Source organism: Amblyomma maculatum, unplaced genomic scaffold (genome assembly GCF_055883805.1).
Source record: "Amblyomma maculatum isolate TAMU_Amacu unplaced genomic scaffold, ASM5588380v1 scaffold_13, whole genome shotgun sequence".
Taxonomy (NCBI): Eukaryota; Metazoa; Arthropoda; class Arachnida; order Ixodida; family Ixodidae; genus Amblyomma; species Amblyomma maculatum.
In genome coordinates this window covers 23,415,717-23,443,447 of record NW_028146738.1, presented here as the reverse complement: position 1 = coordinate 23,443,447, position 27,731 = coordinate 23,415,717, and the positions used below count along the sequence as shown (strand labels likewise).

Below are 27,731 nucleotides of genomic sequence, written 5' to 3'. Positions count from 1 at the left end.
AGAACCCTTAGCCGCACACACGCGCCGCATGATTGCTCAGCAAGAGAGAGTAGCACTCGCGGAGCGACTCCGCCCCCAGCGAAGAAGGAGGGGGGTGTGGTCACACCATAGGCTTCAATATACATACCAACACAACGAGGGACGAAAATACAAACTTAGGCGTAGTTTGAACGCAGGATAGAGAATGCATCGGTACGTCAGTGACACTGTGTAGTGAAGTGCGAAGACGTATCGGTACATCTGTGACAGCGAAAGGGTTAAAAAGCTTCTTGTAATTATTCATGCCTTTCAAACTGTCATCAAGAAAACTGATTTTTCTTAACTTGTCACATTAGCAGTTGGCAGGTGAGTATAAAATAAGTCGACAACCAATTTTTCGGACTCTCAACGAACCACGAAAATTGCCGAAAAATCGGGCAGTCTAAAAAAACAAATGTGCACCAAAAAAGCTCAATTTATTGCCTATTATTGACTTTGAGGCCGAAAAAAGTCATGAATGCTTTTCTGCATCACGCTCCGCTTTCATACTAATAGGTCCGCCTGAATTCCGCTTGCATCAGCTCAGCTTGTGTCGGCTGCGCTGCTGCAGGTGAGTCATCGTCGTCTCTCTCAGACTCCGCAAGCACTTGGCGAATAATTTCTGCATCTGTGAGCTCAGCGCACAGTTCCAACTCGTGGTCCACGTCTGTGAACTCTGAAAACAAGACGGCCGATGGAATTTCAACACCAGCAGTGCAAAAGTCGTGAATGAGCTGCTCACTGCCTGACACCTGCTCGACGACGCTCTCCTCGTCCAAGGCAGCCGACTCATCATTCTTGCACAAATCCCGCATGGCGGAAGCAATTGCGCAGCGTTGTGGGTGCTACAGACTTCCACGCATCGGCGAGTTACTAAGTGCTCCAAGCAAATCGACAGAGTAGGTTTTCCCACTACCGAGGCACACCACCACCTCCTACCACTGGATCACAACACTGAATCCGTTGAGTGCCTTCTCACTGCTGCATTGCACGCAAAAAAAAAAAAAAAACTCTAACAGCTTCTTGAAGAACTGAAGCTGATTCAATTTCAATTACATGCGAGCCACGTGACAGAACATAGTTCTCGCATCAGCACAACCACTGCTAGGCCTACTCGCTGCTCTTGGCAACGCACGGCAAACACACAGAGGAACAGGCAGTCGAAGCGATCACGCTAAAAGAAAAAAAAAAAAGCACTCCGGCGGCAAGCAGCGATGGCAGCAACGTTGTTCCGGAAACGGAAGCTGCTAGGCAAATAATATAGCCTCGATCCAGCGTCAGTTTAGCTGAGGAGCGGCACGCAAGGCTGGCACTGGTTTCGAGGCTATCAAAGGAAAAAGTAAACAAACACCAGACACCGCTCAAAATGTGTGGCAGTTGGCCCGGCTGATGTCTGGAATGTCCGAAAAATCGAATAGCCCTCCCTAGAGTGTCTGAAATTTTGAGTAGCATAATACATTGACTTTATAAGGTATGTCCTGAGGCCGGGAAAAAGTCCGAATAATCAAGCATGTCCGAAAAATCGGTCGTCGACTGTATGCATTGAACATGAAATGGGCATGGGCAAAACATGTAGTGCGAAGAGAGGATAACCGATGGTCACTTAGGGTAACAAACTGGATTCCAAGGGAAGGAAAGCGTAGCAGGGGGCGGCATACCTACTTACTAGCATTAAATTAGAGCCACATTTTTTTTTTATCAACAATATTACTACTGCTCCTGTTACTAACGACTACCATCAATTTTTATAGACAATTCAAACAATATATAAACAAATGAGCCAAAAGAAAGTCCTCACTTCGGTGAAAAAAAAAATGCAATTCACTTACACGAACTATTGCATCTTGCACATCATTACGGTCATTATGGCTTCAATGTACAGCTTCTCCATACTAACCCACACTGCCAGCCAAGACACCATGAACAAGCCAAGCCAAGCAGATGCCAGAATGCACACTTGCTAGAACGGTGCCTGGGCTCGCGAACCTTTGGCCCAGCGGTGCACTCATGTATATAACCTCACCTTCTCAGCGCCTCGTTTCTTCTGTCTTGTCCTCTGGCTACGGCGTGTCTCTCGGTCCAGGATGATCTTGTCCCAGTAAGACTTCTCCTCATCCCCTGCAAATGAATATGCACCTACCTTCACAAAACATCTTGAGTGCAGAAAAAGAAAAAAAAAAAAAAAAAACTATTTTCCAAGTAATATTTTCTCTTCCTTCTACTGAAAAGTTCGTGCAGCATGCTCTGATCTCTTGCAATAAGTAATCAAGCTCCACTACACTGCTTCAGATCTACTAGTGCCCAAACATTTTTTAAGGACTATGAACACAGCAACTACAGCAACTACAGCTGGTTTCAGCTCTTAGCTTAACCAACTCAAAATGAATGAGCAGCAGGTTGAGGTCACTTCGGAGCAGCTTTTGGAGCAGCGAAAAGTGGCTTGCCAGTGTGGCTTATACATAGCAAAACATGATGTGCCACTGTGCGCCATTTTTTGCCATTCCCAACAACCATATCTGAAAGAAAATTGCCGTGTAAAAGGAAAAAAAAAAAAAAAATCAAGCTGTAGAAAGTTTCAGTGCAGCGCACTGTGCTACTGTGACCCATTTACAATGTCACAAGCCCCTTCTCAGTGCCAAGTGACGAGCTCAGTCAGCTCTCATTATTTCGGCTTTCAATGAACAGGAAAAGATCCTCTAATTAAACAAAAGCTCTAACTATTTAAAAACTGCTGGAAACCATTTGAATCACAGTTATTTTACCTAATTAACACGATGCCTGTCTGCATTTGAGGTGAAACCCAAGTGAGAATGACGTTTTTTTGCCAGTGTCATCAAGTGCACATTGTCAGGAATGCCGTAGAAATTTCTCCAAAGCAGCTTTTTGGGGATGCTTCACAGTGAAGCATTGCAGTGAAGTGCACACAATCAACATCTGGAAAGACGCTTGTGCAGGATATATGCGTAGGCGTTAGGACAGTTGCGTGATACCACCGCAAAACAAAAGTAAAAATGACGAAGCGCCAAGCAGTGTCCGGAACAGCACGTCTGGCCAAACTGCATGCTCGATAGTAGCTGTCAGATTTCATTTCATATATTGATTCCTTAAGGGCCCGAAGGCATTACATATATATAGTTTTGTAGCTGTCGGAAACAATGAAAATAAAGCACACAGTGAAAAGTAAAAAAACAAACGAACTACAAAGTGCAACACACGTGAGAACTATAGTATTCATGTAAGAGTTTAGCAAAGGATTATACAGCGCTATAGCATAGGATTAAATAAGAAAAAAAGAAATAGTACAAAAAAAAGTCAATATCTAAGTGAAATGAGCTTTTAATTTTAATGGCATATAGGTAAGGATAGCGACACCAAAACTATGTGACAGAGCTCTATTTTGAAAATGGGGGACTTCCGATTATTGTTGTACCTGCAAATGCGAGCACGAAATGTACAATCACCCCTGTTCCATGCAATTCAGGTTCGGAGAGGTCTAGTTCGGCGATTGCTGTCTGCGCAAGTTGTACCTTGATGTGACCTTCAGTCTGATTTAACCACACCTTCCAAAATAACAAGCGTCTGATGCCATAAACCTACATGGGCGTGGGCTGGGACCGTGTTCCTAGTTCGGATTAACCGAACTTCTGAAATAATGGGGATCAAATTAACGAGATTTTACTGTAGTACTTTACAAAATTTCGGGTACCAGGTTCGATTCCTGGTGGCGCCGGGTACACACCGGTTTTTCAAAGGGTACAAGCTTTCCTGGTGCTCGGCTCTTGGGGTGAAATGCTTGGGAAAGGGGTCATAGGTCCCAAATAGTTGCGCCGATGGGACAGTGATCCGTTCCGCTGTTGGACAACCATAACTCCACCTTGGCGAGGCAAAAGCCCATTACGTGGCCCTTTTTTGGACCTGCTGCTGATGCTGAGGCTCAAAGGGAGAGCCAAGATGAACATGAACTACCTTTGCAGGCTGCGAAGTGGTCGGAACGGTTTGGCAGGGGCACAGTGGGTTTATGGAGCTTCTCCCAAGCGCAAACCCCTAATAGAGCTGGGCGTCAGGCCGGGGGACGCTTGTACCCATTTTTACCGGTGGGTGTCCGGCAGTGGGTTTCAAATTGACCACCTATATTGTTGTATTTATATGGCAGTGCATTTTTTCTTCACTTCGTTCTGTTGCCTACGATTATTGTTTTCCCTCAATGTTATATTCCCACCCTGCTAAAATCCTTAGCAGATTGCAGTACTACCTGTAAAAAATAAATAAATAAAGTAAGGCAGAAAAATGGGCTAGTTGGTTTACCATTAATTAAAGAGCAGTGCACAAGGAAGACACACAGACAGGAAGGGACAAGCGCTTGTCCCTTCTTCCAGTCTGTGTGTACTCCTGGTGCGCTGCTCCTTAATCAATGGGATACAATTTCAATAACTCATGTCCTGGGTTCAGGCTCTTAAACGATACTGCTTGACCACATCTGGAAGCAAGTTCTCGCCAAAAGTAGCAAAGACTAAAGCAAAACCAAAGAAAGATGACAAGTTACAGCACCAACAATTAAATCGTAAACTTTCTGCCATAGGATTTAGTGTACCTGCTAGTTTCTGTGCAGTACCTAGGATGAGCTGTTTGCAGTAGGAAAATGTGTTTCCAGGAGGCAATTTGCAGCTATTGTTCTGGTTTAACCTAATATTCCCTTGGTTTCAACTATGGGAGTATTCACCAAGCGCATACATCCTCCAAAGCAGACAATCAAGTCACATGCATCATGTCGACAAAATACCATATAAACCGCATAAAGATAGAGTGGGAATACAAATCCCCCCCCCCCCCCCCCCCCCCCCCCCCCCCCACCTTTTACAGTGAAAAAAGAAAGAAAATAAAACAACAAACAAAATTGCCAAAATGCAGTTATTTAGACTGTTGACTAAGTGAACATCAAAAGGGTTACAAATTGGGTTAGTTGGTGCTTAAAGGGACACTAAAGACAGCCAAAGATGGTATGAAAATCTAATAAACTACATTTGGTGACACTGTCGCCGCATATCCGGCAGCAAAAAATCGAATAATTGCTGAGATATTGCGATAAGAAGTTGAGGTTTTTTCTTGTTCCCGCCGGTCGAATTCAAACTGTGGCCTCCAACTACGTAGTTGGAGTTGAGTGACGCACACTATGACGTAAGCGGAGACTCCGTGATAGCTAGCGAGCCGGCGCGGCCCGCGGCGTCGCATCCCTCAAGGGCCAACTTGGCAACAGCGTACTCGCAATGACGGCGTCAGCCGAAATAAATAAAACGATGAAGAGAGTAATTTACCGAGTGATGGGCCCATAAAGGAAGAAAAAAAAAACATAGAGCGCTTGTAATGCACAATACTTTACATGTTTCTCAAGCTTTTGCGCTCCTTCTTGCACTGTGTATAAACAAACCGAGCCCTCGGTCATCGCAACGCTTCCTGACATGTTTACATACAAATAAGATTTAGTTACCAGCAAAATAGTGTCCTCGCTGCTGCGCTTGTCAATTTTGAAGCTTCATCGTACTTTTTTCCTTCAAGGTTTGTGCAACAGCTCCGTGTTCAGCGAAAATTACGTCCACGGTAGCAGAACATGACCGAAGTGCCGGCGCCACTACATTTGCCAGTGAAATTCCACATGTTAAAATGGATCCAGTGCACAATATAGTGCGCATAGGCATCCAGAACATAGGCATCCAGAAGAAGACACTTGTCGCTCGCCACCTCCCACAGTGCGTCATTTAGTTCTATCAAGCGCGTTGCTTACTCAGCATTCCTTGGAAGGTTACACGTTAACAGCTGATCTTGTCCACGCCAATATCGCATGCACTTTTCTGAAATGCCAAAACGTTTTTTTTTTCTGGAAAGTCACATTAACTGCCTGCACGTGCTGTTAGTCATCGCTAGTGAGGAGTTATATTGACACATGCCATTCATAGACGACGAAGATTTGAACCGGCGATTCGGAGAAGACGACGAAGCGAAACGGTGCTCCGCTTTCGTGCTGCCCTGACTGGCTGTTGGTGTTCTTCGGTGTCAGAGTGCCAAAGCGCCTTCTGTGTAACGTTACGTTACAAATCTGGTGGAGGAATTGCCAGGTATCGATCCAGTCCTGCATATCAACCTGTCAATACGGAGCTTACCCCCGTACATCAACGCCTCGGCCGCCGCCTACGTGGAGAGCCCCCTGAATTCGGACCCCTTCCGGCCGCTACCAGGACGACGCATCCTCAGACGGCCGTAGAACCTGCTGCAATGACATCTGAGAGCAGGCTTCCCACCCACATCCTGTGTCATCAGCCGCGAACACCCCCCTCCTTTCATGGCGACGTGTTCGAGGACGCCGAGGACTGGCTTGAGAACTACGAGCGAGTTGCTCGTTACAACGGGTGGACTGATGAGCGCAAGCTCCACAACGTGTACTTCGCTCTTGAAGAGTCTGCATGGTCATGGTTTGAAAACCATGAGGCTGCCTTCCCATCCTGGGCAGAGCCACCTTTCCTAGCGCCGACCGCCGGGAGCGAGCAGAAGCTGCGCTACACTCGCGCAATCAGCGCCCGAACGAGAGCGTGCGTATGTTCTTTGAGGACATGACACGCCTTTTCAAGCGTGCAGACCCACAAATGCCTGAAGATAAGAAACTGCGTCACCTGATGCGGGGCGTTAAACAAGAACTTTTCGCGGGACTGGTGCGCAGTCCAGCGCGCACTGTGGCGGAGTTTCTCAGCGAGGCAGCGACCATGGAGACAACGCTGCAACACCGAGCCCGTCAGTACAACTGTGACGTGAACATCATTGGGTCCGACGCACCTCCTGTGCATATCGGCAGCGACATGGACGCACTACGAAATCTCATCCGTTCTGTCGTGCGGGAGGAACTGCAAGCGCTCCGGATGCCTTGCAACACAACAGCTTTTCCTTCACTGGCTGAAGTCGCCCGGGACGAGGTGTGTATGGCAGCTCAGCAAGTTGCTGACGTTCCCCAGCAGCGCGTTCCCCACCAGACGATCGACGCGAGGCCCACCTACACGTCCGTCTTACGTAGGCGTCCCCCGCCGGACCATAGTATCAACGCCGCAGCTCCAGCAATGGAGCCGCAGGGTCCTCGCATGGAGGGCCTCGCATGGAGCCGCATGGGGCCTCACTACTCCCCTCCGCCAATCTACCAGCGACCCCGTCAAGTATGGCGGCCCCGGGACCGTCGCCCCCTGTGCTATCATTGCGGGGAAGCCAGTCACCTTTACCGGGCGTGCCCGTACCGCCGCGTCAACATGCGGGGTTTCGCCTCGGAGGAACTCCACCCTCGGAATGACGAACGGCCTACTGAGATTGCAAGCGACCTTGGAGCGCGACAGTATCCTGTCACGTCCGGTTACCAAGAGCTTCGGTCTACGTCCACGACGAGCTACCGTTCGACAAGTCCCCACTCTTCCCGACGCCGCTCCTCTCCCAGCCCTAGCCGGGAAAACTAATACCAGCGGCCTTCGGAGGCAGGGTCGCTGATGTCGGGAAACGTGAAGATCCTCCGTCATCGTCAGGCCGACCCGACGAGATTTCGCTTGTGTCAGGTAGCGACAGCATCCGGCATACTACCTCCGATTTATGTGTAACGATTGATGGAGTGGATGTCACCGCGTTACTCGACACTGGTGCCGATTATTCAGTAATGAGCCGTGGTCTCACCCGAGAATTGAAAAAAGTTTTGACACATTGGTCCGGCCCGAAAATTCGCACTGCGGGAAGCCACTTGATCGAACCTGCAGGCAAGTGCACAGCGCGGGTCGGCATCCGTGGTTTTGTGTATGTCGGAGAATTTATCGTGCTTCCTGAGTGTTCGAAAGACTTGATCCTTGGTCTAGACTTCCTGCAGACCAACGGCACTGTCATTGACCTGAAAGAAGCGCGTGTTTCCTTTTCGACGAAACGAGCCGTGGCGCGCATTAAAAACGAAGATCCGGGTCTGAACGTTTTGCGTATAGTCGACGATGACGTGAGGGTTCCGGCACGTTCTAGTGTGTTGGTTCTTGTAAAGCATGACTTATTCCCCGATTACGAGGGCATCGCGGATGGGCACCTTCCGCTACTACTCGAGAAGGAATTAGCCGTTGCTCGAGGACTCGTACAACTCCAGAACAGTTGTGCTACTGTCCTCCTGACAAATTTTGCTAAGGAGATGCGGCATCTCGCCAAGGACACGGCTGTTGCCATCCTTCACGATGTTACTGCCTTGTCTCATTTATGCACCACCGGAGCGAACCCTAAAGAGGAGGCCGCACCTTGTCATGCTCTGCAGACCGTTAAAATTAACCCCGACTTGAGGCCCGATCAGAGGAATCTTCTCTCGGCTCTTCTGAGCGATTTCGCAGACTGCTTCGCCACAGGCTCTAAGGTCGGTCGTACTCCTGTCGCCAAGCACCGCATCATCACCGATGAGACCACGTTACCGGTATGCCAGCGCCCGTACCGGGTTTCTCCTAAGGAATGTGACACCATTAAAATGCAAGTGGATGAAATGCTCGCGGACGACGTGATCCAGCCTTCGACGAGCCCATGGGCATCGCCAGTGGTCCTTGTCAAAAAGAAAGATGGCACCCTGAGATTCTGTGTCGATTACCGAAAGTTAAATAACGTGACTAAAAAGGACGTCTATCCGCTGCCCAGGATTGATGATGCCCTCGTCCGACTACGCGACGCCAGGTACTTCTCCTCATTAGACCTCAAAAGCGGATACTGGCAAATCGAGGTGGATCAGAGAGACCGAGAGAAGACTGCATTTGTGACACCCGACGGCCTATACGAGTTTAAGGTGCTTCCGTTTGGTCTTTGCTCTGCACCGGCCACGTTCCAACGTATGATGGACACGGTTTTATCAGGTCTGAAGTGGCAGTCGTGCTTGGTGTACTTAGATGATGTCGTTATTTTCTCGCCTACTTTCGAGCAACACTTGGACCGGTTGCGCATCGTGCTTCAAGCACTCAAAGGCGCGCAACTAACGATCAAGCCTGAGAAATGCCACTTTGCTTTCAAGGAACTACGCTTTCTCGGCCATGTTGTCAGTGCACAGGGCGTTCTCCCTGATCCCGAGAAGACTACCGCAGTGTCAAATTTTCCACGCCCCACCGACAAAAAGGCACTTCGACGATTTCTAGGTCTTTGTTCATACTACCGACGCTTCGTCCAAGATTTTTTCTAAGATAACTGAACCACTGACAGAACTAACCAGAGAAGGCATACCCTTCCTGTGGGGAGACGATCAAGAACAAGCCTTCCAGGAGCTTAGAAGCCGCCTACACAGACCCCCAATACTCGCCCATTTCGATGAAGACGCCACAACCGACGTACATACTGATGCCAGCAACGTTGGCCTCGGCGCGATACTCATTCAGTCGCAAGGCGGAATAGAACGGGTTATCGCCTACGCGAGCCGAACGCTCTCACGATCAGAGGCGAACTATTCGACAACGGAGAAGAAGTGCCTTGCGGTAATCTGGGCCATCAGCAAGTTTCGACCATATTTGTATGGACGACCCTTCCGTATTGTCAGCGACCATCATTCCTTGTGCTGGCTGGCAAGCCTTAAAGACCCGTCTGGACGCTTAGCTCGTTGGAGCCTCCGTCTTCAAGATTATGACGTCACTGTTGTGTATAAGTCGGGACATAAACACCAAGATGCGGATTGCTTGTCACGCGCGCCATTGGACTCCACTGCAGAGGAAAACGCCGACGATTTTCCCTTTATTGGGGCCATTACCCAATCCCATATGGCTGACCTTCAACGCAAGGACCCGGAGCTGGCGCCGCTCATCGATTATCTGGAAGGACACGATGGTAGAGTACCGCTTGTTTTTCGTCGTGGCTTGCAGTCATACGCTTTACGAAGTGGAGTTCTCTACAAGCGCAATTTTGAAAGATCCAAAGAGACATTTCTACTCGTAGTGCCTATGCACCTACGGCCTGACATCTCGAGCGCTTGTCACGACGAACCGTCCTCCGGCCACTTGGGAGTTAGTCGTACGCTTGCAAGAATTCGGGAGAAATACTATTGGCCGAAACTATTACCTTCAGTGCGATCTTACGTAAAAACCTGCCGTGATTGTCAACGCCGAAAGACTCCACCCGTGAAACCAGCTGGATTTCTTCAGCCGATCGCTCCACCGAAAACTCCTTTCCAACAAGTGGGGATAGATCTTCTTGGTCCTTTCCCGAAGTCAAGTAATGGAAAGCATTGGATTGTTGTTGCGACAGACTACTTGACTCGATATGCTGAGACCGCGTTGCTCACAAATGGAACTGCCACCGAAGTCGCAGAGTTTTTTTGTCCACGACATCGTGTTGCGTCATGGCGCTCCGGCTGTTATCATTACTGATCGCGGGGCAGCTTTTACGGCCCGCCTGACTAAGGCTGTACTGAACCTTACACACACTAGCCATAGACGGGCCACGGCATACCACCCGCAAACTAATGGCTTGGTGGAACGGCTAAACAGAACTCTGGCTGACATGCTGTCTATGTACGTGGATATAGAGCATAAGAGCTGGGATCAAATCCTCCCATATGCCACGTTCGCATATAATACGGCACTTCAGGAGACGACGCGGCTCACACCCTTCGAGCTTGTCTTCGGCCGTCGAGTGACCACTCCACTGGATACAATGCTGCCCGTACACACCGACGACGAAGATGAGCTTGACCTGGACATCGCCAGTTTTACCCAGCGTGCGGAAGAAGCACGGCAGCTGGCAAGGCAGCGCATATACCTACAACAGCAACTAGACGCTGACTGTTACAACAAGGGACGGTGCTTCGCTGCCTACGAGCCTGGAGACTATGTCTGGATTTGGACGCCCGTTCGTCATCGTGGGCTGTCTGAAAAATTGCTGCGCCGGTACTTCGGCCCATATCGTGTCCTCCGCCGCCTCAGCGACGTTACTTACGAAGTTGAATCCGCGACCCAAGATCCCTCAAGCCGCAGACGACGCAAGTTCACTGATGTTGTACACGTCGTCCGGATGAAACCCTACCACGATCGCCCCGCTGACTATTCTTGAGACTGATGGTGCCCCGTTTTGTGTTGTGGTATCCCACACCAACCTAGCATAACATCTGTCAGCTCATCGCATCAAGCAGCATTTGCAGCATCGAGGCGATGCTGCCAAGAAGGGGGGCAATGACACATGCCATTCATAGACGACGAAGATTTGAACCGGCGATTCGGACAAGACGACGAAGCGAAACGGTGCTCCGCTTTCGTGCTGCCCTGACTGGCTGCTGGTGTTCTTCGGTGTCAGAGTGCCAGAGCGCCTTCTGTGTAACGTTACGTTACAATATACTATACTATAGGTTGATTGAAAAAGCGCACGCGAAGAGAAATACGCCACGGACTAAAGAAGAAGAAAAAAATTGCAAGCGATTGCAGGACGCCCATACGGCTTTGGTGTCCATTCGCAAGCAGGCATGCCACATGTTGCCATACAAAGCATCACATTCTGGTAAAGACCATTATATAAGACGAAGGGCGACTTCAGCTTACTTTTTTGAAGAACAAAATCTTTACTTATATTCCGGTTTATACAGCACCAGACTCCTGTTCTTGCAATACAGCCTGGCACCAGTCTGCAACTTGTTGCCACATAAGCATCCACACCTGCCCAATTAGAGGCCATGCTGTGTGCCAACTATAGCGAAACTTTCATTATTTAAATTATAATTCAATCCCCATTCTTTCTGATATCCAGGTCATTTGGACAGCCAATATGGTCACAGCTTAAGACTAGGTTAAGTCTGGCACTGGACACTTGTTAATTTGGGTGCAGCTAGCCTCACACCAGTCAACCGATTTGGATGGCCTGCTGTTCAAAGGTTGTGCTATGGTATAAACAGCATAATGAGCAACCATCTGAACACTTCGGATTGCGTCAAGTGCCCTCTGATGTGTGTGTAGTGACATGTGCAGCGAAGCTATCAAGCGTCTGACACCACACAGTTCTCTTCTTCAATGCGTCTACCACTGCCCGGGCTTTCCCAAAATCATTACAATGTTAATTCCTTTCGGCAATTTTTGAGGAGGCCACTCATAAATTTGGACCATTATCGGATAATCTGTACTCTTTCCCGGTCCCCTGAAGTCTGAATGAACGTGTTTTACTGAGCAGCAATTTGTTCAGTGTACTTCATTCACTTTGTCCCACTTACACAACACTCCCAAGTAAGGAGGAGCCAGCGAGTTAATTGAATAAATAAAAATAAATGAGGATGATGCACTTTTATTATGTGAAAGGCGACTACAGCCAAAGAGCGCCATGACACAAGGTATGCTTCTTTACTTAAGATCGGGCCAAAGACCAATTTGCCAAGCAATTTAGCTGCGGGTGAGACTAAACGAAAATGGCAGTGGCTTTAAGTAAATTTGAATAGGGCAGTATTCGAATCGCATTAGGCTTTGCAAAAGCGTTTCCCCAGCCGAAAGAAATAACACGCACGCACCTTTCCAGGCATCAATGAAGAAGACGTCTTGTTCAACAGTTTGTGCTCAAGCGTCACCTTGTGCTAACTTGAGAAATGTGTCAGTTTTCATATGCGGGAGCACCGGCTGCCAATAAGAGACTACTCCCATAACATATGAACAGCATGGTTCGAAATGCATGCTTTGACAATATAGCCTGAGCCCATTAATTTTTGGCTTCCTCAACAACTTCGAGACAGAAGACAAGAAGAACAAAGCCCAGTTCTCCGAAGATCACTATGTTGCAAACTATGATAACGCTTCCGAAAAGAAAAAGCATGCCAATGATTTATTTTGCTCACGAAATACTTTCCAAATGCTTAGCATCCATGGCGTGCATGCAAGTTTCACAATGCAGTAAAATGCGGATGTTTCGGATCTTGGTATACAAAGGTAAAGTTTTGGACCTTGTCAATCCCGGAACGTACCGCAAATTTAGAAGGAACTGCAAGACTTATGGAATATGAAAAAGGTTTTGATCGACTACACATGGCAGCTTCCGCCCAACAGGACGTAGCTCCGGGGGCGTGCAAAGTCATTCATGTGAGCGACAGGATATCGACAGACTTTCACGGGTGTTGACACTAGTCAGCTTCTCAATGTTTAAAGAAAAAGATACGTATAGATAACCGCTAAAACTGTATGGTCCACGCCAGCCAGTCTGGCAGTGTGATTGGGGACTTCCGGTATGGGGACAATGAACATTAATTGTTCCTCAGTCAATGCAAGTGTCGGTCTCAATCAATACCAATTTGAATGTTCAAAAGCAATCATGGTACCAGCAAACTTCAAGCCCATTTCCTGGTTCCTTTAACAGAAATATGTTGGCATGACAAACAAAATTTCTACACCAAGGTGGTCCTACAAAGTCCCTTTAACAGGTCATCAGCTTAGCTGATTTGCACTGTATGGCATGTATATACCCTACAGCTGCTTACTTCTACTCAGTTCAGTTCAGTCGTGTCCGACTCTTCGTGACCCTATGGACCATATCGGGCCACGCTTTCCGGTCTCTCACTATCTTTCTAACATCACATAACTTCATCTGCAGCGCCTCGAGGATGCCATCTAACCATCGCCTTCGCTGTCTACCCCTTCTCCAGTGACCTTCAAACTTTCCCAGCATCAAATCTTTCTCCAGCGACTCCTCTCCTCTCATCAGATGACCAAAGTAGTTGAGCTTTAACTTTAGAATTTGACCCTCCAATGAGCAGTCAGGGTTTATGGTTGACAATATCGACTGATTTGATCTTCTGGCCGTCCAAGGAACTCTCAAGAGTCTCTGCCAGCACCACAACTCAAACGCGTCAATTCTTCGACGGTCAACCTTCTTCACAGTCCAACTCTCACATCCATACATTACAACTGGAAAGACCATAGCACGAGCTATACGGATCTTGGTTGGCAGACTAATGTCTCTGCTCTTTACTAGGCGGTCAAGGCTAGCCATGGCTCTCTTTCCCAGAAGCAGGCGTCTCCTAATTTCATGGCTGCAGTCTCCTTCCGGGTAATTTTGGAGCCCAAGAAGAGAAAATCTGTCACAGCTTCCACTTCTTGTCCCTTGATGCTCCAGGACTTGATAGGGCAAGACGCCATGATCTTCGTCTTTTTAATGCTCAGTTTAAGCTCGAACTTCTCACTCTCTTCTTGTACTTCTACTACTCAGACCAATATTAAAACTGCCATGTCTAAAAACGTGTCAAGATTCTGCCAAAGGGCAGAATCTTTTGAAACTCCATTTTGAAACTCCCAGTTTGCCGAGCCTAGCATAGAGATTTTTGAAGTTTCGCTACAAAGCCTCCTCCCCCAGTTTCACTCACGAAATAACACCACCTCTAACCAATTCACACTTAAAAAAAGAGGAATAAAAATAATGTGGTACTCCACCTGCAAGCAGAGAGAGAGAGCCACAAAAGGACTCCTTCTGGTTCTCAATAAACTGACGGGCGCCTTCAGGATCAGCACAGCGCACGTAGGCAACACTGTCTCCCTCCATGACGTCCACATAGGCCACATTGGCCAGCTGCCGGATGTTGCTCTGCACGTTCACACACAATGCACTTTGCGACACATACAACCCAACTTGCTCAACATGTGATAATGGTTTGGGCTTGGTGGTACACTGAGGTGTGCGCCAAGTTTTTTGGATTATCATGCAAGAGCGCACAAGTTTGTTCACCGAAAGGGAAGTTTTTCAATTTCTCTATCTAAAGAGAAAAAAAATTAGCCATATTAAATTAACTGAATTTCGGAGAGAAGCCAACAAGTGAAAAGCAATTACAGAAGCGCTAGCTCCCTACAAAGTTACCCTCCTAACAAAAAGAAAATTATTTTATTTCATGCAGGGACTTTATCACTCCAGCTGCCGGCTACTTATAGTTACAGGGCTTATTGCTAGCAAAAACTCAAAATGAATGATGGTTTTAATATCAATCACTGCTGAGAAACTATATAGTATAAAAAAAAGAGAGAGATGGGGCCATGGCAAGTGCATTTTGTTCAGATAGTATGAAAGTCTATGCAGGCTTTCCAAAGTCTTATTATCAGGGCACACAGAAGAACCTTTCCCTAATCTGAAAATAAAAGGAAGCATTCTCTAGGCAAGGCACTCAGAGGGCCATAAAAAATTTTGCCATCAGCAGTGAGTGTACGTAATGATGACACATTGATAGCCCTGTATCACTAGAGTAGACTCTTGATATGAACCTCTCAGGGTAGAAACACAAGTGCATATCAGCTGAAATTCGTACGAATTATTTGACGGTACCGCAGGCTAGTCCTATGGCCCAAAGCAGGAGGGGCTTTAACTAAAACACGCACACAAAAAAATGAGCAAGCAATGTAAGAACAGAAAGGGAACACAATACATTACGGAAATAATATTGAAGAAGCAGGCTAAGTCGAGCTGGTTGTTTCGTAATGACAGAAACGACTGAACAGCGAGACCGGGAGCTTTTCCTGAGTGACTTTCAAGTAAAAATGGCCTTCAATAGATGAGCTGTGCTTCAGTCTAAAGGTTAGGGGGATGACCAAAAGTGGAGTGGTTACTCACTGACTACTGCTTCATTTTGTGTTTGCATCAAATGTTGCTGCGCCTCATGTCATCTGCCGAATCACCTGCTCACCACTCTATGGTCACTGAAATTTGCCACATGGCAACAGCGCATTTGAATGGAGCTCCAAAATTTAGATGACTACTGACTCAATGGGCACTGAGCTTACCATACTGCCAACATAGCGAGATAAAGTCTAAACATTTTTTACTGCCAACAAAGGGGAAGTCTGACGCTTTCTTTCACACACCACTCGGATGCTGTTTTAATTTTTTAATGCAAAACCATTATTAGCCCCATTAGATGCAATTCCATCTGTTACCGTTGTTGCTGGCTGTGATGTTTCAGAAAAAGGAGCCATGACCCCCTTGTCAGGCATAGCACAGCGCAGCTTGGCAACATGAGACATGTGGCTGAGTGTAATACAGGAGGCGAAGGCGTGTTGTTTGGGCAAAGCTGTGACAATGACCGTTCAACGCCAAGTGCGCTGAGAGGCCGCCCTTTGGCAGAGATCAAAGGCGAAATTTCTACATCTACTGCGGCTGCACCGGCTATGCGCCGCCGCCGAAAAGAAATGACCTCCACACCACCATTGGTCACAGCTATTAGCCGAATTCGCCGATGGTGCTAGTGCGGCCTTTATTGCTGATGCTGGTGATTACAACGTAGCTACACATTACTCGGCGCTGGTATTGCAACAGCCGTCCTTATGCAGGCAATCCTGTGTCCTTAAGTTCACTTCAATATTCCATTGAGGATTTCTTGGAACCCTTTGCTCCAACATTGTTTAGTTCTGCTCGGACAGTGGTAAGGCAATTACCATTCAATTCAATTAAAATGAAACGGTTTATAGTATTTTGTTCTTGCAAATCTCTCTTTACACCTCTTCTTTTGCCCCTTTATTTTTCACACATTAAAGACCAACAGCAAAAAAATTTTTCCTTTGGTTACAATAGCAGTTAAAGTGACCAGTGAGCCCTAAAATTGAATGTAACGAGGTTTTACACTTGTTAAGTAGTTTCATTGTGACAAGTGTTTAAAAGACAGTGTAGCAGACAACGCATGCACCTGGGGCATGGTTGGGCAACATACTGCATATGATGCGCACACAAGAACTGTCCTCAAACTGAGTTCATTGTAGATGAACTAACGTCGGACGGCACACAGTAAAAAACTAGAGGCTGGTATGTAGCTTAGAGGTCCTAGGTTTGTTACAATGGTAAGTTTTTGCAATTTCTGTAGTGATTACCATGCCAAAAGGCCACACAGCCATCGGCGACACGTGGGTGTATGGTGTGCAAGAACGCAAGCATCACATGCGCTTCTGAAGTACTGAAAACAGGGCTAACAAATTCTGATCCGTTAGTGGTTGGTGTTTGTTTGCAGTGACGTAAATTTTTTATATTGGCATTTCTTGTCCCTTAAAATACCAGAATATAATGTATGCCGACTCGCTGAGGTTTTTAAAGGCAGCAGGAAGCCGCCAACTTGCCATAATTAGAGCACCTGAGGGCTCCACTGCGCCATTTTCTACGTTATTTCTGGCTCTTGGCAATGGCTGCCCTTTTCTCGTTTCAATGAAAAAAAAAAAACTGTTTGTGGGAGCAATTCTTCAATCACGAATGCCATACTTTGTTTTTAGTACTCTCTATTGACATACTACTAGAAACCGCTTCTTTTACGGAGTGAAAAAGGCTGTCGTAGTCGGTCTTTAGCACCACCCATTTGGAATAATACAATCAAAGGAACGGGTACTGTTGTAACGAGGGACTGAAGTCCCAAAGACGCGGACACGAGGGCGCGTTAAAAACGCTCGACACCAAGCGAAAGCCGGCGCTGCGCCGGAGCCGATTGCGGTGGCCACGGCTTGACAGAGGGAACTGTAGTAAATCTCCGCGTGGGGTCTCTTTAAAGACCACGCGGGCGGGAAGAGAGCTAGCTTCCCTCTCCAGCGAGGGAAAGAGGAAAGGCAGGCTGAAGCGGTAAAAGGTGTGTGATGTGACGGTGATTATGAGTGTAGCGTTTGCCCATGTAGCGCTGTGGAACGCTTCTCTTTGTTCTCTATGGCAATTAAACGTTGTGTTGTAGAAAAAAAAAGTGTGTGGTGAAGTGGTAGCCTCAAGACCGAACGACGTCACTGATCGTCACTACAGGTACCTTGAACTCAGACGTGTTGGAGACTGGCTTCTCTGTCAGCATCTTGACAATAACGCCAGGCTGGAACTGCAGTGTTGGAGCTGGTGCTTCACACCATTCCTCAGTGTTTTGGCCATCCTCCATACACTGTCTGTCTTCTGGGACAGCAGTGTCATCCACCGTCAATGACCGGGCTGGAGAACAAAATGTGTGGCTTGGGCTTGAAAAAGGTGTTCCCCCAGAGGGTGGTAGCAGCAGTGAACGCTTGATTTGTGCCATCGTGGCCTTTTGCAAGGCCAGGTATTTGTTCCTCAGCCGTTTCCACTCGCACCTGCATCAAGGATGGCACCAGATGGGTTAAGGCCTCTATGCAAACTAGTACAATGCAATGAAAAATGGAAACATCAGCAACACAGAAGAGTCAAAACAGGTGGAATGCTTGCACACACTGATACCATCCTCGGCGCTTACCCAGCAAATAAGCAGTTGACTACCAAGCTGATGTTTCCAAATTCCCAGAGTGGCCCAGTGCTTTTTGTTTTATGCTAAAACAGGCTGACACAAGGCCGTCTGATGCTATCGCTCTAGTAAGCATGATAAAAAATAAAAACAATATAATCCGCTTCATATGGTAAGGAGTAGCATTTATTTCATTTCAAAGCAAACGGAAGGCAGACATTATTAAATCATAACAAATTGACTATCTTCAAAAAAAAATGCTATAACCAGTTGAAAATCAAATCGAACATTTTCAAATACGGTAGCCAATCAATTTTTCGGACTCCAACAATTTGGACTCGCACAATATTTTGGACTTCATCAGGAACCATCACGCGCCTTATAGGAGCATGCAAATTTCCACGACCGATATTTCAGACTCTATGGTGTCTAAAAGTTCAATATTAAATTTACACCAAATTTCGTGCCACCAATACTGTGGAGATAATTTTTTTGGCTGAAATTTGGTTTTTGCAGCAGGCATGACACAGACGCAAGCAGCATCTTTGTTGCAAACAACTGGTTTTGCACGGCCATGAAAGCTAGGCGAAGCAGTCATTCGGGAAGACTAGCTTGGCTCTCTGTTCATTGTTGAGGTAGTGGCAGTAAGGGTGTGCTTGTTGCTGTCATTGTGGTAGCCTAGAATGAGTGTGCAGTTGGACTGAAAATGAAACATGAGCACTCTACGCAGACGCCACTGCCCGTGGGAAAAAATGGGGAAGGGGCGGGGGGATGCATTCATGAAGGCTCTTGTACCACTCGCTTTTTTCTCGTTTGTTTCACCTGAATGCTGTTCACGTGGCGTGTGCATTCATTTGCAGCATGAGCATGATCTGCAGCTGCGTCACAGTACGTATGGACATGGCGAAAGCATGACTACCCGAGATATTCTAACTGGAGAGTTATAATGGTTACAGCTTAGCACTTTGGCACGATCCGCTTCTGCAGGGCACCACTGTGCATGAGGTGACTGCCTTGAGTGAGAGTTGCATACTTCCCGATGGCGTGCAGCACACGTACATATTGGCAGCCGCGCCTGAGGTATCAGATCATGCTAGCACGTGCGCACGGGCAGTGTGCGGAAGCTGATCACAGTAGCAGATATAGTGAACTAGACTAGCAGATCGCACTGAGCTATAATTCCCTTTTATCGACATAAAGACGAAATATGGGAAGTGGCAAAGTTCGTGATTTGTAAAACTGATTTTTTTGTAGAAAACTGGTTTCTTTTTCTTCAAGTTCACGATAAGGTGCGAAACTATAGGGGAGAAAACCTGGGCCAGGGGGCGCTGCGCCGCTCTGTGCGTCAGCGCCCTCCATGGAGATCCCGTCAAAACCTACGCGCAGTGCGGCCGCGTCGTCTGCTCCCCGCCGCATAGAAAAGCATGCTGTCGTCTGCTCCGCGCTGCTCTTCAGCACGTGTTTGCGCGCCCGCGCTCGGTTGTTTCTCTCCTCCTCCGGCCGCATTCTGGCCGCCGTCGCGCTCCAACAAAGGGGGCAAGAAAAAAAAAAAAAAAACTGGAATGAAAAAGTGACGGCGCGCTTTTTCGCAAAACTCGTGAAAGTGTTTTTCTCTCTTCTCTCTTTCGTGTTGAAACGATGGTTGTCGGTTTTTTTTAGGTATCTCGTACCGCTCGTATCTCGCACCTCTGTTTGTAACTGGCGGTGCCGCAGCAGCCATCGCAGAACCAAGTCGGCCTCAAGAAACAGATATATGTCATTAATGTCACCACTCGGAGCTTATAAAGGGAAAACACATACGTTAATCGTCCTATCCTCATACGCGATCCTGCTTCGGGAGCTCAAAACTGCGCATTCGCTAGAGGAGATAACTGAACTAGGGATTGCACAGCGTAGCTGTGGAATTAAGAAGACAAAGGTTTACTTGGAGAGATGTCCCCGCCTGTATGAAAAGTCGTCAGGCATTTCCTCGCTCTTTGTCTCACGGAGAGAGGAAACTGCCGAAAGAATGGCATGCCTCGGCTTCTCGTCAGTGATCCAGGTCGTTAAGAAACCTCTCATCGTTAAAGGTAGGTAAGTCATTGATTTCGGATGGCAGCGCCACAGCAGCGAACTCCCCCTAACCGCTGTCAGCAGGAACCAAAGGGTAAGGCGGCATGCTTTGTGCCTTTGTAGGGAACGCGTCCTAAACGCGCCGAAAGCAGGCACCACGGCGCCGGCAGCATCGCCTAAAACGTCTGTCCCTAAAGAGTTGAATAGGCCCCTTTCAAGTGAGCAGTCCCAAATGGAAAGGAAGCTCCCCAACCAGCGCCCGGAGCACTCGTCGCTGTGTACACGCGTATCAATTCTCAACGAGAAGGCTGGACCCTTCATTCTCTGAACAACATGGAAGAGACATCAAGAGGTGCCGCCTCAAGTCCTTCAAAATACCTGTCGCTTGCCTCTGCCTTCGAGTACCGAATTCGCATTCATGTGTTTTTTTTTTTTTTGTCTGAGCCTGCCAACAAGCGCTCTTTGAAAACAATGTCCGCGGAGACCAATTAATCATAATTTCTCACTTTCGAAAGCACCAATAAAAAGCGTGCCTCCAGCCAGCCTCTATGTCAGCCGGGGCACAGAAAAAAGCAAAAATAAGAAACACCACTGGCAAAGAGCGCTGGCTTTGCGCGCACAGATGCACGACCATCCCCCCTCGTCCTCACTCTCCTTCTCCCGCTCCGCTTGCACGTGCGGCTGCCTGTAGCACGCGCTCCCGAGCGAGCGGGCTGCGCAGACTCCGCAGACAGCCGCGTGCAGCGCGGGCGCGGATGCGCGTAGGTTTTGTAGTTCCTCTCCACTCCGCTGGAAACCAAGCGCTGGCGTCGCGGAGCAAACTCCAGCTTTGGTTCCCTATATCCTCTCCTCTCAAAGCTGCGTCGCCTGCACTGCGTACGTGCACCCCGAGCAGCAAAAATGGACGCTTCGATCAAAGTGATGCACAGGGAGGAAGAGTTCATTTGAGTCCAAAAAAAAAAGGGCTTTGTCGGCTGGTTTTTTCATGTTAAACAGAACGAAGAAACAGCGCTAACAGACAGGACGAGTGGGAAGACACAGCGCATGCATCTGTCCTGTCTGCTAGCGCTGTTTCTTTGTTCAGTTCATTTGGGACTTGTATTGCTCACATTGGCAATCGGAAGCGTTGCAAATTCTCACAACGTTCTTTGCCTCCTTGTTGGAGTTGTCCACTGGGACAAACAAAAAAATAAGGGAGGCAGTGGCCGTGGAACAGCCCATGTGCGATCCTTAGGTAGCACATGCTGTGCCGCTGGCCAGAGCACCGGGGAAGTGTCCACTTTTAACACCCTTCGAATTCAAAGCGCGCTTTTTGCCGCCTTGCTGGGATGGTACACTCGAAAGCACTATGCGGGAGGCCGGTGGTCGCCGAGGAGAGGAGGCGGAATGCCGTATTGTACAACCCGTGCAATGCCAGTCAGTTTTACCGCGTGTTTAGTGCCCTTTAAATATGACTGCAACTAGTTTTCCCTGATATCAGCACAAATTCCCCAGTTTTCCATGAGTTTTTCCAGATTATCCGAATTCCCCGAGAGTCCCCAGTTTTCCCTGTTGGTAGACATCCAGAGTTGAGCCTGAATATATCAAATTCAAAAGGGACCCTAAAGATTTCAACCTTGCAATAATTTGATATGTGTATAAAAACAAAGGCTATTGATGAGGTTATCCGTAACTTATAGTACATAGCATCCACATTACCGACTGCAGTGAAGCCACAGAACATCTGCAACCGGAGACTGAGAACATCTGCTGGCATCGCTGGCCGCATCTCCTCTTCCGGTAACATTTCACCGCAGCTCATTACACATCAGTTCACAGAAACTGGTATTCCGCTGAAGTTTCATAAACCTAAGCTTGGCCTGTTCATATGTCAATGCTCCTATGGGTGACTGCAAAATGCACCACATGATCAGAATTTTGCAAACAACATTATCAGGGAATGTATCAAGAAGAAGAAAAACGGGAACTCAACTCTATTAAGCCAGCTTTATTACTCACAATTGTACTCAAGTGAATTAACTGGGAACATATCAAAATCATGCCCCAACTATGTCAGATTTAAGAGCTATGTTCTCGCATATGTCAGGATTCTGCAAGAATGCCCACAATGGCCAGGCACGGGCTGGGTCTCTTTGGAGTACATTCTCACTGGACAGCAAGAGACCAGTCATCACATACCGTGTCAGTGAGCAGCACTGTGAACCCTGCTTTAGGAACGCTTACAAAACTGATCAGTGACTCACTTGGGCATCACCAGAAGGGAGTGTTGCACTTTGGTCTCTGAATGCGGTGTTTTCTTTTTGCGTTTGCGAATTTTCTTCTTTTTCTTGAATTCCTCGGACATAGAGAGTTCCCTGGTAGCGTCCCCATTCTCAGTTTCGTCCACACCAGTGTCTGAGCTCTCAGCGTCTGAAGTGCTTTCTGCCCCCTCTTCGTTCGCCTTAGCTTCTTTGGAGGGTGCCTCGTGCTCTACTATCTCCATACTCTCCTCTCTCCTCCTCTTGGCTGGTGGGGGCTCTGCAAGCAGGCAAGTACAATGATGTTGGACAAATATTCTAGACGCATCACTTTCCAAAATATTCAGATTTTTTTTAAATAACAAAGCAATGACCGTTGTACATACTAGAGATGTGCAAATATCACATTTCTTGTTGCAAAGCAAATATGAGTAATAGAAATTGGTTGCAAAATGAAATGGGTAGCCCTGAATAGTTGCAACATCAATATATGCAGTTTACATTAGAAACAGATGCTTTTCCACAAAGTGCACCAATGAGAAAAAAAAAAAAAAAAAAGCTTTGATTTTAAATTTTATTACCCAGTAGAGATTTTCGCACTTCCGCATGACTTAAAATGCGAATGCCATGGCATATTCTATTCATACACTTTGAGGTGGCAGCACCACATTCTACTGCCACACCTCATATCATGATATTAAAAGGAATGCAAATACATGCACCTGTGCACTCCTCTGATACTCATTTCGATTGATTAGCTTAGTTTGATCTTGCAATGCACGAATTTCACAGGCGTGAAGTGGATGCAGCTAGCACAAGACCGGGTAAATTGGAGGAATATTGGAGAGGCTTTCGCCCTGCAGTGGGTATAGTCCGGCCGATGAAGAGGGAAAACAAATTTTATTCCCATGCTACTACTACTGGCCCGATGTATGCAGAAAACTGCTGTGCAATGTGTGTTTAGATCAGCTAAACAGCATGCTTAATGTTATGATGAGTGCTTCTGTGAAAGAAAAAATGTTTTATGATGGGTAAAGAAAGGCCTTGACATTTGAGGCTTTAAAACAACCTAATTCCTTATTAATAAAAGCTTATTTCCAATGACAAATGGAAATTCGTTGACCATGCCATGCGCAGGTGCTCACAGCTATTATAGGTCCCTACTGACAGTTGCGCACCTCTCATGAATACTTCGTTTCAAGCTATTTGCTTTTTTGAGAAAACACAGAAGGCTTATTCATAAGCAATGCCTTTGTTCTGCACAGGTCAATAGAAGCTGTAAGCACCTGTGAGGGACGAAACACTGCGCGTGCTTTTCCAGTGAATGTGAAGTAAAAATTGTGATCTGTAACATACACTTTTGTGTATGCCTTTGCGTTTTGCAGCGGCTGAAGCAATGTCATGTTTTTGATTGGCGGCACACGATCTAAGCTATTTCACAGACAGCGCTTACAGGCCAGGTATTGTCGTTCTCAAATTTTGTGAAGGCTGGAGCAGGGCTTTAAATAGCTCTTTACTGTTTTCGTTTGCTGTTTAGTAGCTTCTCCGAAAAGTACTTTGTAAGACTGTGAAACAGTATTGATACACCTCAGGGCAGACCTACCTCTATGAATTATCAGGATGCATTCCTTTATTTGCCATGTGTGTTTCTTATCATGACCAAAAACGAAAAGACCATTGGTGCGCACTCGATTGCATCACCAGCATGTTCAAAGCCAGTCATAGAATGCATTTTGGCACACCACAGTGGTGATGGTCATCAGAACAAAGGATTCACGCAAGACTGAACATCACTGAGTGCTTCCTTTTACCACTTGGTGGGTGCAGAACCAACTGCAACTAGTAGCAAGCGCCATTAGATAGACTCTGATATTTGGCTGCAAGTTCAGATGAGCTAAAATTTCATCATTTTTAGCATTTAGGAGGTTCACATAATTTGAATAGTGAAGGTGTGGCGTGAATCGAACAGTAAATATGATACAGTTGAATCCCGGTACAATGAACGCCGCTTCAAAGAAATTTTCGCCACAACAAAGTATTCTGCATTCACAGTGAAACCCCCATAGGACTTAATGTATTAAAATTTCCTCAAAAACGAAGTACTTTGCGAGCACATGTTCGCTTTTAAGATTTTTTTTATGTGTGTGAATTTTCGCGGGTGAGTGGTCCCTCTGTCTTGTCTTTCTTCAGAAGGTGGGTGCTGAACAGCGACTTTCTTTTGCACTTTTTTGCATCGCAGACTGCTTGGGGAGGGGAGGCACACCCATACCACACATCCTCCTTGCGCGCACCACTCGTTTGCTTTTTTTTTTCCCCTTCAGAAGCCTACGTAATTTCGAAGTGATGTCACACCCTGCTCATTCGCTAACTCCGCTCTTCGTGTAAAAAAATGAGTCTGCCCTTGCCTTTGCTGGGCTTCTTCGATTGATGCAGCTCATGGTCATAATGCTCGCGGTTTCCTGTCAAGCAGGAAAGCACATCATGTGAGCGGTGTTGGCTGGCAAGCGTTCACGACCTCAAGCAAAGAGAGGCTGCTCAAAAGCGCGTGTAAAATGCGCCAGCCTGTAAATATAACATCATCTTCTAGCGTCTTCGGCGGCATCGTTTGCTGGGAACCAAGCACGTTTCAGGCAGGCTGAGGACTGGTGGGAGGAGCTTCATGCCTTGTCGGAGGAGAAAAAAAAAAAAAAAAGAGAAAAGAAAGAAAGAAAAATGCGACGAGACGGGTTAAAAAGCGCTACAGAAAGAACTCTACTTTGCATCCCCATTTTTCTTCTTTGTGTGTCCTTGTCGTTCGTGAGTGCATCGTGCAGCGCAGTCTCGTCTCTGCTAGTCGCTGCTAACTTCCTAGGATGTCACCACAAGCGAAGACGCGAAAGTTTCTTTCGCGCTTAGAAAAAGCACGTATTATTCCCAAAGTGGAATGCGGAAAGAAGAAGACGAATATTGCCGCAGATTTTGCCATCGCGCCGAGTTCGTTGTCAACAATACTGAAGAGTAAATAAAGCATCGGCAAGGCACTTGCGTCGGGCCCTTCAGCTCAACACAAGAAGGTGACGCAGCCAACACACGAGAAGCTTGATAAGGCAGTATACGCCTGGTTCGTCTAAACGCGAGCCAAGAACATCCTGCTTAGCGGAAGCATTGTTTAGCAGAAGGCCCTCAATTATGCCTGTTTGCTAAGCCTGGATGACTTTAAGGCCAGCACAGGTTGGCTCAATGACTTCAAAGCGAGGCACAACATCGTGGGAAAAATTTTTGTGCGGTGAAGCAAGTTCCGCAGACACTGGCGGCGCATCAAAATGGGTGGTAAACAATGTGGCTGATATTATGAGCGGCTACGTGCCATTCGATATTTATAACGCAGACAAGGCGGGCCTCTTTTATGAGATGCTGCCAGCGAGGACGCTAGATTTTAAAGGGCAGCGTTGCCAGGGTGGCAAGCACAGCAAGAAAAGGTTGACTGTGCTGCTGTGCACAAACATGGATGGATTGGACAAGCATCCCCCGTTAGTTATCGACAAAAGTGCCAAACCGCGCTGCTTCAAAAATAATAGAAGCCTTCCCGTCAAATACGACGCTAACGGGCGGTCATGGATGACCCGTGCCATATTTGCGAACTGGCTAACGGCATTTGACCACGACATGAGCAGGCAAAACCGAAAGGTTCGTTTGCTCTTGGACAATTGTTCTGCCCACCGCATTGACGTCAAACTGTCAAGCGTCGGAGTGCGATTTTTCCCATCGAACTGCACATCGATCGTTCAGCCGCTGGATCAAGGCATCATCCGAAGCGTGAAGTGCGCTTATCGGGAGAGGCTAATTCAGCAGTCTCTCTTGAACCTCGAAACTGGCAGGGAGACAAAAGTGGACCTATTCATGGCTCTTCACAAGATGGCTGCTGCGTGGAGCATGACCCGGTCCACCTTGATCTACAACTGCTTCCAGTATAATAGGTTTGTTGACCAGGAGGCGACCAGCACAGCTACAGCCGTGGAAGATGACACTCCATCATCATCGACTCCGGGGATATGTACGGCCTGGAAATCCCTCCAAGATGCAGGAAACGTCCCTGGTGATATCGAGCTGGACTATTTCCTCAACGCTGATGCGGATGTGCTTGTCTACGAAGAGCTAAGTGATGAGGACATCATCAAAAGTGTTGGCGAGCCGGAAGAGCTGCCGTCCAATGCTGTAGACAACTCTGTCCAGGATTCACTCGCCTTGGCAACCTTGTAGCAGGTGATGGATGCCTTCGATGTTATTGAGAAGTTCCTGGGCTCTCCTTATCACGACGTTGCGATGGCTCTCTGAACAGAGTGTGAGAGTCACGTGAAATTGCTGCTGGCAGTGAAACGCAAGCAGACAAAGCTTACAGACTTCTGGAAATAAGATTTCTTTTTTTTTTTTTTGTTCAAGTTGTCCGTAAATTTTTGACAACGGAATTTTTCGTAAGCCCCGCTGATTTTGTTGTAGAGGGATTCAACTGTACAAAACTACTGGAAATTTTGGTTGGTTTGTGGGGTTTAACGTCCCAAAGCGACTCAGGCTATGAGAGACGCCGTAGAGGAGGACTACGGAAATTTCGACCACCTGGGGTTCTTTAACGTGCACTGACATCGCATAGCACACGGGCGTCTTGCTTTTCACCTCCATCGAAAAGCGGCCGCCGAGGCCGAGAACTACTAGAAATTTCGAATATATTCGCACACCTCTAGTACAGAACCTCATTGGATTCATTAGGTTGGTCAAAACTTGTGTGCTGAAAAGATGTTCACACACTATGTAAGGAGAGGATGAGGACACACACAATATGCACGAGCTAATAACTGAATGTTCTGCCCTGCCGCCAGAGACGAAATCTGTCACTGGCTTCAGTTTGAAGCTTCAACAATACGATGATAAAACATACAGTGCATGTGCGCCTGAAAACTGCAGTGGAGAGAAACACTGCATTAGAATAAAGTCATGGCATGAAAAATTTGAGAACAGAGTTCTCAGGCAGCTTGATCCTTTGTGCACTGTTGGCTCAGCCATAACTGAAGGATGCAATTGATCCCAATCTCAGATGTACATGCACGCTGGCACTCAATTATTAATCTTTTAATTTTTACCTCTACTATCACACACATACTTATTGGCAAACAGTTGTAAGCAACCACATTATGCGAAATACCACCCCATATAAAGTCCCACTTTAACCAAGCTGCACGAACGTGCCTGCATGGCCTAAGGGCAATCAGTGTGTGTCCGACTCTGGA

At 47.2% G+C, this 27,731-nt stretch overlaps 1 protein-coding gene across 1 annotated transcript in view; it reads right to left on the bottom strand.

Annotated features, from left to right (window-relative positions):
* The window catches only part of Larp7 (La related protein 7), a 43,566-nt gene that overhangs the window by 4,098 nt on the left and 11,737 nt on the right, over positions 1-27,731 (bottom strand). Inside the window, exons 6-9 of the mRNA XM_084586042.1 lie at positions 22,477-22,750; positions 17,744-18,053; positions 14,421-14,571; positions 2,042-2,136 (exon numbers count right to left, since the gene is read on the bottom strand). Coding sequence (XP_084442168.1) covers positions 2,042-2,136; positions 14,421-14,571; positions 17,744-18,053; positions 22,477-22,750 — 830 coding nt within the window. The remainder of the gene's footprint in view (positions 1-2,041; positions 2,137-14,420; positions 14,572-17,743; positions 18,054-22,476; positions 22,751-27,731) is intronic.